This window comes from Salmo salar, unplaced genomic scaffold (assembly GCF_965601325.2).
Source record: "Salmo salar unplaced genomic scaffold, fSalSal1 ptg000136l, whole genome shotgun sequence".
Classification (NCBI taxonomy): Eukaryota; Metazoa; Chordata; class Actinopteri; order Salmoniformes; family Salmonidae; genus Salmo; species Salmo salar.
Genome location: NW_027675321.1, coordinates 1,867,825 through 1,880,151, shown reverse-complemented (window position 1 = coordinate 1,880,151; position 12,327 = coordinate 1,867,825). Strand labels below are relative to the sequence as shown.

General features: G+C 43.0%; 1 protein-coding gene across 1 annotated transcript; it reads left to right on the top strand.

Moving 5' to 3' along the window:
* Positions 1 to 3,058: 3,058 nt before the first annotated feature.
* LOC145866954 (E3 ubiquitin/ISG15 ligase TRIM25-like) lies at positions 3,059 to 11,855 on the top strand. Its single transcript, XM_082971014.1, has 3 exons — positions 3,059 to 3,922; positions 4,355 to 4,450; positions 11,580 to 11,855. Exons 1-3 carry the CDS (start codon positions 3,326 to 3,328, stop codon positions 11,838 to 11,840), a joined length of 954 nt encoding a protein of 317 aa, XP_082827140.1. The 5' UTR covers positions 3,059 to 3,325; the 3' UTR covers positions 11,841 to 11,855.
* Positions 11,856 to 12,327: the final 472 nt, after the last annotated feature.

Sequence of the window (12,327 nt, the reverse complement as noted above, 5' to 3'; positions counted from 1 at the left end):
CCTCTTGCTGAAACCTGAACGTAGCCTGAGGGGTATACTATGATACAGGCTTGATATACTGTTTTTCTAAAGCTAGCCAGCTTCAGTTAGCTTCACATTCCAGCTCAGGCCTCACCCATCAGAATATTCAGAACAGAACAGAAAATAATCGCAATGAAGTTTCAAGGTGAGAATCCTGCCAGGGATTATAGTAAAGTGTGTAGATAAATTAAATGTAATGTTAGTATAGTGAATGACAGTAAAACACTCCTAACAGTCTACTACTACTGAGACAGGTTGGTGTAATGTTAGTATAGTGAATGACAGTAAAACACTCCTAACAGTCTACTACTACTGAGACAGGTTGGTGTAATGTTAGTATAGTGAATGACAGTAAAACACTCCTAACAGTCTACTACTACTGAGACAGGTTGGTGTCAGTTTAATCATATAAATGGAGCAGACTGGACGTGGTCAAGTCAAATTCAATATATCAATATTCAGATATTATACTTCGACATTTTACATTTCATATGATAATGTAATTATATCATAGTTCCACTATAATGTAGTGATCCTCTACATTTCATATGATAATGTAATTGTATCATAGTTCCACTATAGTGTAGTGATCCTCTACATTTCATATGATAATGTAATTGTATCATAGTTCCTCTATAGTGTAGTGATCCTCTACATTTCATATGATAATGTAATTGTATTATAGTTCCTCTATAGTGTAGTGATCCTCTACATTTCATATGATAATGTAATTGTATCATAGTTCCTCTATAGTGTAGTGAGCCTCTACATTTCATATGATAATGTAATTGTATCATAGTTCCTCTATAGTGTAGTGATCCTCTACATTTCATATGATAATGTAATTGTATCATAGTTCCTCTATAGTGTAGTGATTCTCTACATTTCATATGATAATTTAATTGTATCATAGTTCCTCTATAGTGTAGTGATCCTCTACATTTCATATGATAATGTAATTGTATAATAGTTCCTCTATAGTGTAGTGATTCTCTACATTTCATATGATAATGTAATTGAGCCACTTCACAATTCCAACTAAGTGACCCAATTGGTGCCAATGGCGCGATGCGTAGGTTGTTGGCCTTTTACATGTGCGACCTGGGTTCACTTCCCTGCCCAGCTGTTTGCTACATTGGTGTCAGAAGTGGTATGGTGTCTGTGAGAACATCAGAATGGACCGGATGTGTGAGGGGTCTGAGTAGTCGAAGCACGGGACTAATTAACATACTGATACTGGGTTAACCCTATTTATACTGATACTGGGTTAACCCTATTGATATTGATACTGGGTTAACACTATTGATACTGATACTGGGTTAACACTATTGATACTGATACTGGGTTAACCCTATTGATACTGGGTTAACCCTATTGATACTGATACTGGGTTAACCCTATTGATACTGATACTGGGTTAACCCTATTGATACTGATACTGGGTTAACCCTATTAATACTGATACTGGGTTAACACTATTGATACTGATACTGGGTTAACACTATTGATACTGATACTGGGTTAACCCTATTAATACTGATACTGGGTTAACCCTATTGATACTGATACTGGGTTAACCCTATTGATACTGATACTGGGTTAACCCTATTAATACTGATACTGGGTTAACCCTATTAATACTGATACTGGGTTAACACTATTAATACTGATACTGGGTTAACACTATTAATACTGATACTGGGTTAAACCTATTAATACTGATACTGGGTTAACCCTATTTATACTGATACTGGGTTAACCCTATTAATACTGATACTGGGTTAACCCTATTGATACTGATACTGGGTTAACCCTATTGATACTGATACTGGGTTAACACTATTGATACTGATACTGGGTTAACCCTATTGATACTGATACTGGGTTCACACTATTAATACTGATTCTGGGTTAACCCTATTGATACTGATACTGGGTTAACCCTATTGATATTGATACTGGGTTAACACTATTGATACTGATACTGGGTTAACACTATTGATACTGATACTGGGTTAACCCTATTGATACTGATACTGGGTTAACCCTATTGATACTGATACTGGGTTAACACTATTGATACTGGGTTAACCCTATTAATACTGATACTGGGTTAACACTATTGATACCATAATGGGTTAACACTGTTGATATTGATACTGGGTTAACCCTATTGATACTGATACTGGGTTAACCCTATTGATATTGATACTGGGTTAACACTATTGATACTGATACTGGGTTAACACTATTGATACTGATACTGGGTTAACCCTATTGATATTGATACTGGGTTAACACTATTGATACTGATACTGGGTTAACACTATTGATACTGATACTGGGTTAACCCTATTGATACTGATACTGGGTTAACCCTATTGATACTGATACTGGGTTAACACTATTGATACTGGGTTAACCCTATTAATACTGATACTGGGTTAACACTATTGATTCCGATACTGGGTTAACACTGTTGATACTGATACTGGGTTAACACTATTGATACTGATACTGGGTTAACCCTATTGATACTGATACTGGGTTAACCCTATTGATACTGATACTGGGTTAACACTATTGATACTGGGTTAACCCTACAAATACTGAAACTGGGTTAACCCTATTTATACTGATACTGGGTTAACCCTATTTATACTGATACTGGGTTAACCCTATTAATACTGATACTGGGTTAACCCTATTAATACTGATACTGGGTTAACCCTATTGATACTGATACTGGGTTAACACTATTTATACAGATACTGGGTTAACCCTATTGATACTGATACTGGGTTAACCCTATTGATACTGATACCGGGTTAACACTATTGATACTGATACTGGGTTAACCCTATTGATACTGATACTGGGTTAACCCTATTGATACTGATACTGGGTTAACACTATTTATACTGATACTGTGTTAACACTATTGATACTGATACTGGGTTAACCCTATTGATACTGATACTGGGTTAACACTATTGATACTGATACTGGGTTAACCCTATTGATACTGATACTGGGTTAACACTATTGATACTGATACTGGGTTAACACTATTTATATGTTAAGGGCTCTAACATTGGAACAAAACTATTTGTCTCCCTCTTGATGTTGCTTGCAGTTCCTCTCTCTCTTCCTGCATTCCTCTAACCCCTCCCTCCCTCCCTCTAACCCCACCCCTCTGGCAGAACCAGGAAATCCATCCCCCTTCACAAACTGTCTTCTGAGGAAACGAAACTGATCTGAGTCTCTGTCTCGTCTGTCTGTGTGAGAGTGAACAACCGTCCAAATGGCTCAACAGGGAGTTCTGCTGGACCAGGACCAGTTCTGTTGTTCTGTCTGTCTGGATCTACTGAAGGAACCAGTCACCATCCCCTGTGGACACAGTTACTGTAGGAGCTGTATTGAGGGCTGCTGGGATCAGGATGTTCTGAAAGGGGTCTATAGCTGTCCTCAGTGCAGACAGACCTTCACTCCAAGGCCTATTCTGACAAAAAGTAACCTATTGGCTGAGCTGGTGGAGAAACTGAAGAAGACAGGACTCCAGGCTGCTCCCCCTCCTGCTCTGTGCTATGCTGGACCTAGAGATGTGGCGTGTGATTTCTGCACTGGGACCAGAAAGCAGAAAGCCCTCATGTCCTGTCTGGTGTGTCTGGCCTCTTACTGTGAGACTCACCTCCAATCTCACTACGAATCTCCTGCTTTGAAGAGGCACAAGCTGGTCAAAGCCACCGCACAACTACAGGAGAAGATCTGCTCTCATCATGACAAACTGCTGGAGGTTTACTGTCGTACCGATCAGCAGTGTATCTGTTATCAGTGTACAATGGATGAACATAAAGGCCATGATACAGTGTCAGCTGCAGCAGAGAGGACTGAGAAACAGGTAAGACCAGAACAACTTATTGGTGACTGTCTGATAAACAAAGAATTCAAGATACAGTAGGAACTAAGGCTGTTTGAATATGAGATCATTGAAATGAAATGAATCCTCAGCAGAACAAATATGAACACAAACCTTGAGTATATAGATATGTCAACCCAGATTCTCCAGATGTATCACCATTTTATAATGTCAAAGACTATTATCATTCTGAATGCCCTTTTATGAGTCCAAAGTTCAGTCTCAACCCGTTGATACATGTAGTCCTACCATAAAAACTATAATCATTCACATAGCAACAAATAAATATCATTTAGTAAATGGACCATCCATTTTTTAGACCTTCCTCTCTATGGGCCCTATGTCACATTACTATACTATTGATCTACTGGACTAATAAAGCTTGATAGCTCATTGAAGAGTGATTCTCCACAGAGGCAGCTGGGGATGAGTCAGCAGAAGGTCCAGCAGAGATTCCAGGAGAGAGAGAAGGAGCTGAAGGAGCTCCAACAGGCTGTGGAGTCTCTCAAGGTGAGTATTGTTGACCAGAGGAGACACACCATTTCACCTGTCTCCTCCAGTCAGAGAGAGAGAGAGAGAGAGAGGTAGAGGGGCCCCTATCCAATCCCACTGACCCCACTGTTGGGAACAGGTTGTCACTGCTGAGGCAGTGAAGAAAGTAGAGGAGGATGGGTCAAGGCTGAGGGATCCTGAGAGGATCCCTGTGAGTAGTAGATCTGTGACAGCACAGAGGGATGGGCCAAACAGTGATATATGCTTCAGTAAGGTTGGCTTCTTAGTGTTCATAGCAAATGGTTATCAACTGTACCGCAGAAATGGAATGTAAATCACAGAAAAAAATATGTTTTGGTGGCAGCTGCAGAGAAGTATTTGGTCATACTAGATTTGACATCAGAAGAGTTCCAGGGTGTGTTGAGTGGTGGTGTCCCGTCCTCCCAGGTCGTTGGCCTGGTGCAGGAGCAGATAGGGTCAAAGTAGTGGAATGGGGTAGTGGGTTTTAATGAGTGTAGGGTTAGTTGGCCTGGTGCAGGAGCAGATAGGGTCAAAGTAGTGGAATGGGGTAGTGGGTTTTAATGAGTGTAGGGTTAGTTGGCCTGGTGCAGGAGCAGATAGGGTCAAAGTAGTGGAATGGGGGTAGTGGGTTTTAATGAGTGTAGGGTTAGTTGGCCTGGTGCAGGAGCAGATAGGGTCAAAGTAGTGGAATGGGGTAGTGGGTTTTAATGAGTGTAGGGTTAGTTGGCCTGGTGCAGGAGCAGATAGGGTCAAAGTAGTGGAATGGGGTAGTGGGTTTTAATGAGTGTAGGGTTAGTTGGCCTGGTGCAGGAGCAGATAGGGTCAAAGTAGTGGAATGGGGTAGTGGGTTTTAATGAGTGTAGGGTTAGTTGGCCTGGTGCAGGAGCAGATAGGGTCAAAGTAGTGGAATGGGGTAGTGGGTTTTAATGAGTGTATGGTTAGTTGGCCTGGTGCAGGAGCAGATAGGGTCAAAGTAGTGGAATGGGGTAGTGGGGTTTTAATGAGTGTAGGGTTAGTTGGCCTGGTGCAGGAGCAGATAGGGTCAAAGTAGTGGAATGGGGTAGTGGGTTTTAATGAGTGTAGGGTTAGTTGGCCTGGTGCAGGAGCAGATAGGGTCAAAGTAGTGGAATGGGGTAGTGGGTTTTAATGAGTGTAGGGTTAGTTGGCCTGGTGCAGGAGCAGATAGGGTCAAAGTATTGGAATGGGGGTAGTGGGTTTTAATGAGTGTAGGGTTAGTTGGCCTGGTGCAGGAGCAGATAGGGTCAAAGTAGTGGAATGGGGGTAGTGGGTTTTAATGAGTGTAGGGTTAGTTGGCCTGATGTTGTCATTAGCTTATTGGGTTGAAAGGCTGTGAGGTTGAGCATCCCACTGCTACTGTTCTAGATGACTGTTGGGAATATACTAGTAGACAAGGCAGTGGTTTTGGTTGGACAGTTGGAAAGCTTGCTGATGAGAGTAGTTTCAGGGAGTTGGAGGTTGGCCCTTTCTGTGGTGATAGGAGATGTTCCTCCATGGTTACTCCCAGATCCTGTTGTTGATCTAACCTTGGTAGACAAAAGGAAAGATTGGGTCAGAAGTCAGTGATAAAGGGAAACTGGTTGACAATTACATTGGTAGAAGTTGTTATGCTTTTTTTTACCTCTTTTCACAGATGGATCCAAGGGCCCAGATAGTGGGCCCACAGGAGCAGGTGTTTACCTTCCTGAATGTGATGTGCAGATATGTAGAAGACTAACAGATGAACTGTCAGTGTACTCAGTTGAACTGTTGGTGATAATAGTTGTCCTCCAGTGGGTGGAGGACGTACAGCCTGTTAGAGTTATAGTATCCTCAGATTCTCTGTCTGTATTGAATAGTTTATCATCTGGTAAATCTATTAGGAGTGACCTACTATTGGAGGTATTAATGTTATTATGGAGAATTGAGAGAATGGGTCTAGTAGTGAGATTCTGCTGGGTCCCAGCACATTCAGGTGTGGAATGGAATGAAATTGTAGACTAGTTAGCTAAAATAACTTTAAAACAAGATCTAATATATATTAATGTTCCACTGGGTAGAGGTGAGGACAAATGTGAGATCAGAGCCGTTTTGATAGATGTGTGGCAGAAGAGATGGGAGTCTGAGCACAAGGGACGGCATTTATATGCCCTCCAAAGAAAGGTCGGTGGACCAAGGTTCAAAGGTCAGATTAGGAAGGAAGAGGTGGTGTTTCCTCGATTGTGTTTAGGACCTTGTACATTGAACTGGTCCTTCCATCTGGTTGGCAGCATGTGAATGGTTTGTGTCTGGAGGGTATTGTCAATGAAACGGTGGAGCATGTGTTGTTATATTGTTGTAAGGATGTTGAAGAGAGGGAAAGATTGAAGTGTAGGGTCATTGAGGTTGGACGGGGTTGGATGGGGGGTTGGAAGGGATTTGGGGGATGGGGGAGGGTCTATTAGAAGTTAGTAGGGATCTTTTTTATTTTCTCAGAAGTACTGAGTTAGGTAGGAGGATTTAGAAATGGTGTAAACCGTGATTGAACACACTCCAGCACAGTAGGAGGCGCCACGCTCCTTTAACGTTGGTTTGAGGACCGCCATTATACCATAGAAGAAGAAGAAGAAGTTGGTAACGTGAGGTTTTGTCGTTCGTAAAGAGTGCAGCTATTCTTTTGCCTATTTTCCAAATGTATTTTGTCATGGTGGGAGGGTTTGTTTATCGGTTTCCTCTGTTTATCGGTTAGAGTTGAGGGGGGAGTAGGGTAGTTTGATGTCCTCAACCGAGTGGAGAAGAAACGCTGTCTCTTCAGGTGCGTTGTGGAGAATGGTGTGGAGGAATTATTGATCCTGGTCGGTGAACAGGTGGGAGAGGAACATATACACTCTGTATCCAGAATGAACAAGGCGGTGGTTGTGGTAATGTAAAAGGTGAGTCTTGTTACCCGGCTAGTTACCAGTATGATTTATGTGAGGGGTTGTGTTGGTGCTGATTTCGACAAGAGTAGTGGTGTCTAATCTGCCTCCGTTTATTACCACCGAACAGATCCGTTAAGAGTTGGTTCGTTTTGCTAAATGTGGAAGTGGTTTTCTGAACGAAATTCAAGGTTAAACAGGGGAGGGGTGGTACACAGGGTTTGTTAGCACACAGGAGCCCAGTGATATAATATTATATATATATAATATTACTATATGTCCCAGCTGTTTGCTGTGGTTTTGAAGTAATTCTCTTCCAGCCCGCGTTAACCTTGTAGGTTTACCTCAGGTAACTTATTAACTATCCTTGTAGGTTTACCTCAGGTAACTTATTATTAACTATCCTTGTAGGTTTACCTCAGGTAACTGATTATTAACTATCCTTGTAGGTTTACCTCAGGTAACTTATTATTAACTATCCTTGTAGGTTTACCTCAGGTAACTTATTATTAACTATCCTTGTAGGTTTACCTCAGGTAACTTATTATTAACTATCCTTGTAGGTTTACCTCAGGTGACTTATTATTAACTAGGTTACAGCTACTTGGTGAGGAAGCTCAATGTTCACCTGGTTATAGATTGTAGTGTCCTACAGGGATGGTTGGCGCAAAGCCTTCAAACGTTAAACATGTTCTGGTCATGGTTAACTGTATATCTATATTTTTTATATATAAAAAGGTGTAAATTCTCAACAAATCGCATGTCCCTGTTCTCTTTTTCAAGATGTGGCCGATTTAAACAGTCAGAAGAAAGAATAAAAAGAAATAACCTTATTTTATTTGTTTCTAAATGGCTGCTGGGTAATATGATAATCGTTGAAATCTGTTGGTTCGTAGACATCAAATAGAGAGAATGCTGCGCAGGTTCACTGAGTTGTAAACCTAATGGATAGGTGGAGATCATTGATTTGTAGCTCTGACTCAGTTGCTACCTCAGATTATGAGCCTATCAAGTGTGGTGAATGAGGTATGTAGTTCCCACAGAAGACCACAGGGAGGAGCAAGAGAGATATAAACCCATACAGTTTATCTCTTTAAATACCCTGAACCTAACAATCAATCTAATGTATTTATAAAGACCTTTTTACGTCAGCAGATGTCACAAAGTGCTGTACAGAAACTCTAACCCTACGTATAACCTGTTTTATCCTGAACCCTAATTCTAGGGTAGGGTAGCCTAGAACCCCTTTAGAAACTATTATAGTAATAATATTATGTTAGTAAATACCATTATAGTACTAAATAGGTTCTATTGTTATTTTTTAAATAAAACCTATGTATAGTACTTACCATTTAACTGTGTTTTGTTATTTTATTATATTTATTATTTAGAGGAGTCTGTCTAATTAATGAAAAGTTAAGTTATTGCCAGACTTTTTAATGAAACCTTTATTTAACCAGGCAGGTCAGTTAAGAACAAATTCTATTTACAATGACGGCCTCCTGGGGACCAGTGGGTTAACTGCCTTGTTCAGCGGCAGAACAACAGAGTTTTACCTTGTCAACTCTGAGGTCGTCCCATTGTTTCCGAAAGGGGAAAGTTTTTACCAATTGTTGGTAGTTAAAACGTAAACCAGTTATTATTATAATACAGTTTTTATGGCTTGGTCCTAAGAACAGGTTTTAGTGGTAAATTAAAAGGTAGTTTTTTTTGGTGCCATTTATGGAAAACTGAATTGGGTTTGTGGCTGGATCAGCAGCTCTTCATCATGCGGCCGGAGAGACTCAATACAACAGGGGTCTCTGATTTCTATGCTGCAGTACTGAGGGCCTGGCAGCTGCTGAGACCCACACGAGAGGAGGGGGGGGTGGTGCCTGGGCCGTGGGTCTGGGAGGAACCACTGATCACTGGGTTTGGTGGACCTGGAGAGCAGGGTGGCAGCGTTCTGACTCAAAGCAGCACAGAGGCTACTGTACCGTACGGAGGTGGGCTTAGCGGGAGGGAAGGGGCATCAGTGACAGGGGGTTGTGTATTAACTAACTGCTATCTCTCTCTCTCTCTCTCATCTCTCTGTCTCTCTCTCTCTGTCTCTCTCTCTCTGTCTCTCTCTCTCTGTCTCTCTCTCTGTCTCTCTCTCTCTCTCTCTCCTCTCTCTCTCTGTCTCTCTCTCTCTCTCTCTGTCTCTCTCTCTCTCTGTCTCTCTCTCTCTCTGTCCTCTCTCTCCTCCATGTCTCTCTCTCTCTCTCTGTCCCTCTCTCTCTCTCTCTCTCACTCTGTCCCTCTCTCTCTCTCACTCTCTCTCTCTCCTCTCTCTCTCTCTCTGTCCCTCTCTCTGTCCCTCTCTCTCTCTCTGTCCCTCTCTCTCTCTCTGTCTCTCTCTCTCTCTCTCTGTCTCTCTCTCTCTCTCTGTCTCTCTGTCTGTCCCTCTCTCTCTCTCTCTCTCTCTCTCTCTCTCTCACTCTGTCTCTCACTCTCTCTCTCTCTCTCTCTCTCTCTCTCCTCTGTCCCTCTCTCTCTCTCACTCTCTCTCTCTTTCTCTGTCTCTCTCTCTCGCTCTCTCTGTCCCCTCTCTCTCTCTCTCTCACTCTGTCCCTCTCTCTCTCTCACTCTCTTCTCTCTCTCTCTCTCTCTCTCTCTCTGTCCCCTCTCTCTGTCCCTCTCTCTCTCTCTCTGTCTCTCTCTCTCTCTGTCCCTCTCTCTCTCTCTCTGTCTCTCTCTCTGTCTCTCTCTCTGTCTCTCTCTCTGTCTCTCTCTGTCTCTCTCTCTGTCCCTAGTTGAGAACAAGTCCTTTATTTAACCAGGTGGGCTAGTTGAGAACAAGTCCTTTATTTAACCAGGTAGGCCAGTTGAGAACAAGTCCTTTATTTAACCAGGTGGGCTAGTTGAGAACAAGTCCTTTATTTAACCAGGTGGGCCAGTTGAGAAACAAGTCCTTTATTTAACCAGGTGGGCCAGTTGAGAACAAGTCCTTTATTTAACCAGGTGGGCCAGTTGAGAACAAGTCCTTTATTTAACCAGGTAGGCCAGTTGAGAACAAGTCCTTTATTTAACCAGGTGGGCTAGTTGAGAACAAGTCCTTTATTTAACCAGGCAGGCCAGTTGAGAACAAGTCCTTTATTTAACCAGGTGGGCCAGTTGAGAACAAGTCCTTTATTTAACCAGGTAGGCCAGTTGAGAACAAGTCCTTTATTTAACCAGGTGGGCTAGTTGAGAACAAGTCCTTTATTTAACCAGGCAGGGCAGTTGAGAACAAGTCCTTTATTTAACCAGGTGGGCCAGTAGAGAACAAGTCCTTTATTTAACCAGGTGGGCCAGTTGAGAACAAGTCCTTTATTTAACCAGGTAGGCCAGTTGAGAACAAGTCCTTTATTTAACCAGGTAGGCCAGTTGAGAACAAGTCCTTTATTTAACCAGGTGGGCCAGTTGAGAACAAGTCCTTTATTTAAACAGGTAGGCCAGTTGAGAACAAGTCCTTTATTTAACCAGGTTGGGCCAGTTGAGAACAAGTTCTCATTTACAACTGCGACCTGGCCAAGATAAAGCAAAGCAGTGTGACACAAACAACAACACAGAGTTACACATGGAATAAACAAACGTACAGTCAATAACACAATAGAAAAGTCTATATACAGTTGTGCAAATGAGGTAAGATAAAGGAGGTAAGTTAATAAATAGGCCGTGGTGGCGAAATAATTACAATTTAGCAATTAAACACTGGAGTGATAGATGTGCAGAAGATGAATTTGCAAGTAGAGATACTATTAACTAACTGCTATCTCTCTGTCCCTCTCTCTCTCTCTCTCTCTGTCCCTCTCTCTCTCTCTGTCTCTGTCTCTGTCCCTCTCTCTGTCTCTGTCTCTGTCTCTCTCTCTCTCTCTGTCTCTGTCTCTCTCGCTCTCTGTCCCTCTCTCTCTCTGTCCCTCTCTCTCTCTGTCCCTCTCTCTCTCTGTCCCTCTCTCTCTCTGTCCCTCTCTCTCTCTGTCCCTCTCTCTCTCTGTCCCTCTCTCTCTCTCTGTCCCTCTCTCTCTCTCTCTCTCTCTCTCTCTCTCTCTCTCTCTCTCTCTCTCTCTCTCTCTCTCTCTCTGTCTCTCTGTCTCTCTCTCTCTCTCTGTCCCTCTCTCTCTCTGTCCCTCTCTCTCTCTGTCCCTCTCTCTCTCTCTGTCCCTCTCTGTCTCTCTCTCTCTCTCTCTCTCTCTCTCTCTCTCTCTCTCTCTCTCTCTCTCTCTTAACAGCGCTCTGCACAGGCAGCAGTGGAGGACAGTGATCAGATCTTTACTGAGCTGATCCGCTCCATTGAGAGAAGGAGCTCTGAGGTGAAGGAGCTGATCAGAGCCCAAGAGAAGGATCAAGTGAGTGAAGCTGAAGGAGTCCTGGAGCAACTGAAGCAGGAGATAGCTGAGCTGAGGAAGAGAAGCACTGAGCTGGAGCAGCTCTCACACACAGAGGATCACATCCATTTCCTCCAGGTAACTAAACTGTCTTGTTACATGTGATATGAAATGAACTTCATGTGAAACTATTCATCTCAATCATTATGTTGTCCTCTCTCTCTCTGTCCCTCTCTCTCTCACTCTCTGTCCCTCTCTCTCTCTCTCTCCCCTCTCCTTCCTCTCTCTCTCTCTGTCCCTCTGTCCCTCTCTCTCTCTGTCCCTCTCTCTCTCTCTGTCCCTCTCTCTGTCCCCCTCTCTCTGTGTCCCTCTCTCTGTGTCCCACTTTCTGTGTCCCCCTGTCCCTCTGTCTGTGTCCCTCTGTCTGTGTCCCCCCTCTCTCTGTCCATCTCTCTCTCTGGCCCTCTGTGTCCCTCTGTGTCCCTCTCTCTGTGTCCCTCTCTCTTTGTCCCTCTGTGTCCCTCTGTCTCTCTGTGTCCCTCTCTCTCTGTGTCCCTATGTGTCCTCCTGTCCCTCTGTCTGTGTCCTCCTGTCCCTCTGTCTGTGTCCCCCTGTCCCTCTGTCTGTGTCCCCCCTCTCTCTGTGTCCCTCT